Raw genomic sequence first — 5,150 nt, forward strand, 5'->3', positions numbered from 1 at the left:
TATGTTGATTAATCACAAAAATTATGAATTCATTCATTAAAAAACAAAGATTTGCATCAATATACCACTATATCTATACTAAAGAAACAAATATAATTATGTTTTAACACAATATATCCAAAAATTTCATCAACATAAAAATATATATATGGAAGACAAATTTGACGGCAATGTAGTCTACGCGACGGCAATGGGCTTCTAAGAGGATTACTATGAGCTACAAGCTTGATTCGACTAAGATTAATAAGGGTTTGAACTTTGAGGTTTCCCATTTTTGAATATTAGGTATTTTTAGGTTTAAATTGTGGTTTTCTTTTGATATTTTTGGTTGATATAGGGGTAAATTTGGGACTTCAATACTCTTGGGCCAATAGTGATCTTTTGGACTGATGGGTTTAGTTGGACTTAGAGAAACCGGACCGAAATTTATGTTTTAGTGGGATCAGTAAGATCCCATACACTTGTGGTTTTCTTTTGAGATATTTGGTTGATAACTTGATATAGGGGTAAATTTTGGATTTCAAAACTCTTTGGGCCACCAGTAATCTGTTGGACTAATGGGTTTAGTTGGGCTTAAAGAAGCCCAACAAGAATTTATGTTTTAGCAGGATGAACAAGATGTGCAATCCTACAAAATTTATCATCCTCGTACAAATCCTAAACGTTTGGTGAGATGAGATCAGTACATTCCGGATTGTGATTTTGCCAACGATTTGGCAGTTTACCACCCAGAAACAACAGAGCAATTGAGGGGGAAATAGTTCAACCCAACCATTTATAATACTTTAAGAGTTGCGATGATCCAACAAGGGTTTGGTAAACCCATAATTTAAAACAAATCATTTCACGATTCAGAGATAAAAGTAACAAAACTAGCAAGCTTCTTTTAGGTAGTGGTAACTAGATTTTGAACTGTAGCACAAGGACATGAAAACTCCAAGTCTCAACCACATTCACAAGGTTCTTGGCAAAACACAATCACATTTCGAAACAATTTAAAAAGGATCCCATAATCTAAATGATTATAGCATGGCAAAGTTCAGGAACTCCAATACAAAGATTTAATATGTTAATGACAAAAACAAATGGGCAAAAAGGTCTCATCTGGACTCAGCTTAAACTAACATCATCTCATTCAAATGTAATACTACTGAGAAACGTTACACACTGAAGCTCACATTCCTGTAAATGCCTTCTTACCAGCTCCTCCTGAAGAACCAGCTGAAGTCACCTTCAAAACATTAAACCTCACTGTCTTTGACAATGGCCTGCAAAAGACAACATTGTTTTGAAATTAACCCTAATAACCAAAAAAGATACTTGTTTCATCAATTTACAACCAAAAATGTTTATAGAAGGAACTTAGATTTAAATATAACCTGCACTGGCCAATGGTGACGTGGTCTCCCTCTTTCACACGAAAGCATGGGGATATGTGTGCTGGGATGTTTGAGTGCCTCTTCTCATATCTAAGAGTTACAAAAAGGTTAATTTTCTCATCCAATAAAATGAGAAGGAAAAACTATTATTGTTTTTATGGATGAGGAGTTCTTGCCTTTGATATTTTTTAACAAAATGAAGGTAATCACGACGAACAATGATGGTCCTGACCATCTTGGCACTGTTGCAAGTACCAGAAATCTGACGACCCCTGATGGAAACATTTCCAGTAAACGGGCATTTCTTGTCAATGTATGTCCCTGCAAAGTCAACACAGCACATCTTGATAAGGGCCTATTTGGTAATGTTGTTCTAGTAATGTTGTTTTAAGTGTTGTGGAAATACGTGGGGGTGAAAAAGTGTTATGGAAACATGTGTTTTGTTGTTTAAACAACACAACCAAACAACCCCTTAAATATTCAAAATTGAATAACATAAAAAAGAAAAAGAAAATGCGACCTAATCATACAAAATATATGGCAAAATACACTTTAATCTGCAGATCAACTATCATAAATATTAGAAAAACATTAAATTTTCTAATAGTCACTAAATTGAACTAATTCATGACCAGATCTAGGAATGCTACTTTACAATCGTTCAGATATGCAATTGTAATGAGTTGAAAATAACCCATGACATACTTTTTTTCATTGGTAAATTAGACACGCACCAAATGGGTCTTGAAACCATAATCTCATCCTCTACCTAGAACTTATAAGGAGGAAAAGTGCCAATTTAACATGCTATTTTAATGAAATCCTTTTTTGTATTGATAAGATTTACACGCAGCAAGTGGGTAAAGACCCGTCCATCACTCATTCTTGTGATTGGAGGAGGTGTCATTTGAACTAGTGCTCATTTCCATGTTCAACTGAAAAATCTTACAGGAATATTATTATTAACAGACCAACTTCCAGCTATGCCCCCACACCCCTTTTAATTACTCCAAAAACAAATTAAAACAAAGCTAAGCACAACATTATATTTACAATAAGCGTATATTTTATAACTGAAAGACAACTATGGTGTCAAAACATCTTATTCCATGTGATTTTGAGCAACATAATAAGTATTACACTGGATGTGTAACAGATTGAGCTGCATGGATCAATGTCTTGGTTAAATTCCATCCACATGCATGATACACTGCCAACTTAAAGTTAAAATTCCAAAAAGATAAAAAATTACAAGATTGAACTGGCAATGCACCATAAGTCGCAGAAAAGAGGAAGTATTCATGCAAGACACAAAAGGATAGAATCAGTAGTAGTGTTTCCCCCCAAAAAAAGGTTTTTGTAAGGTAAGTTTCTGGCACCTGGTAGAATTTGAACCCATGAGCTCACCCTCCACCTTACTTTCAAAAGGGGAAGATGTGCATGGCTTCCAAACACAAAAAAGATACAAGACCAAACAGGCTATGCACCACGGAAATTACATAAACAAAAATAAGGACTCTAAGCAACACGCGAAGGGCGTTGAAGCTAATTTAAAAAAAAAAAAAAACAACTATCACTTGCTTTGCTTTTTACATAGTTCATTACGCACTAACTACTCCCATGTGCAAATAATTTGATAGTTACAAACAATGAGCAAATGATTTAATAGTTACAAAGGTGGAGGGAGTTAAAACCCTGTCAGTGTCTGTTAGAAACACCAGGAGATGCCAGTTAAGCTACAAGACTCTTAGCAAACGAAATGCGCAGACTCCCAAGTACCATAAGCAAATAATTAACATTGCAAACACGCAAAAACCACATACAAATCCAACAAATATGTTCATTCCTATAATTACAAAAACGAGACAAGATCGACCAACAAAACAGCCTACACATTGATTAAACACACTAAACATAAACAGCACGAATAAACTCATTGAAAACTAAAACACACCAACAAAATCAACTAACACATTAATCATATTATCAAAGAATAAAACACATCTTTAGGTTCAATAAATACCGTCAATAGCCTCTCTGGGAGTTTTGATGCCCAACCCAACATTCTTCCAGTATCTATTCCCACCTTTTCCAGGCCTCTTCCCTTTGCCAGTCTTCTTCGAGCTGTACAATTTTTCATCAAATTTTCTTATCAAAGTCTGCTTTGATTAAAACTTCAATTTTCATTTCCAACAATTTTAAACAAATCTCATTCAAAAACTTCTTGGATTACTTAAATTCATTTCATTTTCTTTTCAGATCAAATTGGATATAGCTCTAATGGAGCGGAAATGTGAAAATCTTACCAGAGGAAAACCTTGGGCTGCTTCAAGAAAGCCTTCTCCGTCTGCAATGTTCATAAATGGTAAGTTTAGAAGCGTATTGAAACAGACATGGAATAAGAGAGAAAGAGAGAAGAGAGATTTGGTAGAACCTGTTCCGCCATGGCTAGGGTTCGTCTAGACTTGTAGAAGCTGAAGACGCAGAGGAGGCGAAGATGCAAAACCCTAATCGGAGCAGAGAGTGAGGGTAGAGAAGCTTATAAATGGAGCCCTAGATTCTCGAAATGACCATATTACCCTCTATCTAAATGGGCCCAATCGGCCTTTTTTTTTAATTAAAAAAAATAAAAATCGGGGGCCTTATTTTCAGTAGTCTTGGATCTTCATTGGGCTGACGGTGGCCCATATTTGGATCCTCTATTGCACAAGAAAAGTGATCTAGTGGTAGAAAACTCTGTTGAGTTGCCTAATTTGGATAAGTTTTGACTCAACTCAATTAAACATTTGGTTTAAATGGGTAAATATTTTTTGAGTAATCTAATTAAATGAGTTTTAATGGGTAAATTCATTGGGTATCCATTTTTTTTTTCTTTTTTTTAAGCTCTTCTAAAAAAAAGTTTAAAATGTTTATAAGAAAAAAAAAATTTCTAGCCCTTAGTCCCTAAACACACGCAGCTGTCAATCTCTTTACCCTCCCTCTCTAAGAGAATCTAATAAGCCAGCAACTTTGGGAGTTGTGAATTTGAATAATGGTAAGTCCTATTATTGTTTGGGTGCTTCCATTCCATAACACAAAGCATGAGAAAAGCCTCTTGTGGTAATAGAACAACACAACAGCTCAAGGCAAAACACAATATATTGAGGTAGTAATTATTATGCCCATTCATTACAGCCACAACAACATTGTTAACATTAGGCAAACAAATTAAACACACAACCAAAAACTAATGAACTTGTGATAAAAAAAACCCCACATACCAAAACAACAATAAATCAACAAAAACCCCAACTTATTTTTATAATTAGCAATCCTAACATCACTTCACAGAAATTCTTTCATATTTTCACAAACATCTTTTGTACATTTCAAAAATAACATTAAAGTACAATAAAACAATAAATCGACCACAACGGGAAGCACTGTTAGTGGTGTGGTGTGGGACTTGGTGACTACTGTAGTCACAGGTGGCCCACATAAAGGTATGGTGGAAGAAATAGAGGTTTTGAAATTTGGAGAATGTTGAGAGAGAGAGAGAGAGAGAGAGAGAGAGAGAGAGAGAGAGAGAGAGAGAGAGAGAGAGAGAGAGAGAGAGAGAGAGAGACGTCCTAAAATTTGAATAAGCTTTCATCGTTTCACTGGTTAATAGACGTTAGGATATATAATCGTTATTGGTAGGTGAGTTAATGTAATCCATTGGTTGGGACTACAAGGCTAGCTTGTTGCCCTTGTAGTTCAGGACTAGTTAATAATTTTTCATGGTTAGGGGAG

The 5,150-nt window shown here is 35.2% G+C and overlaps 1 protein-coding gene across 1 annotated transcript; it reads right to left on the reverse strand.

The window, feature by feature from the left end:
- Window positions 1–961: 961 nt before the first annotated feature.
- On the reverse strand, window positions 962–3,939 carry LOC126712879 (40S ribosomal protein S11-1). The gene is made up of 6 exons (XM_050412393.1): window positions 3,814–3,939; window positions 3,686–3,726; window positions 3,403–3,503; window positions 1,556–1,700; window positions 1,380–1,469; window positions 962–1,268 (listed from the first exon to the last, which is right to left on the reverse strand). Exons 1-6 carry the CDS (start codon window positions 3,823–3,825, stop codon window positions 1,175–1,177), a joined length of 483 nt encoding a protein of 160 aa, XP_050268350.1. The 5' UTR covers window positions 3,826–3,939; the 3' UTR covers window positions 962–1,174.
- Between the last annotated feature and the right edge of the window lie 1,211 nt (window positions 3,940–5,150).

The sequence above is a fragment of the Quercus robur genome, chromosome 2 (assembly GCF_932294415.1).
Source record: "Quercus robur chromosome 2, dhQueRobu3.1, whole genome shotgun sequence".
Lineage (NCBI taxonomy): Eukaryota > Viridiplantae > Streptophyta > Magnoliopsida > Fagales > Fagaceae > Quercus > Quercus robur.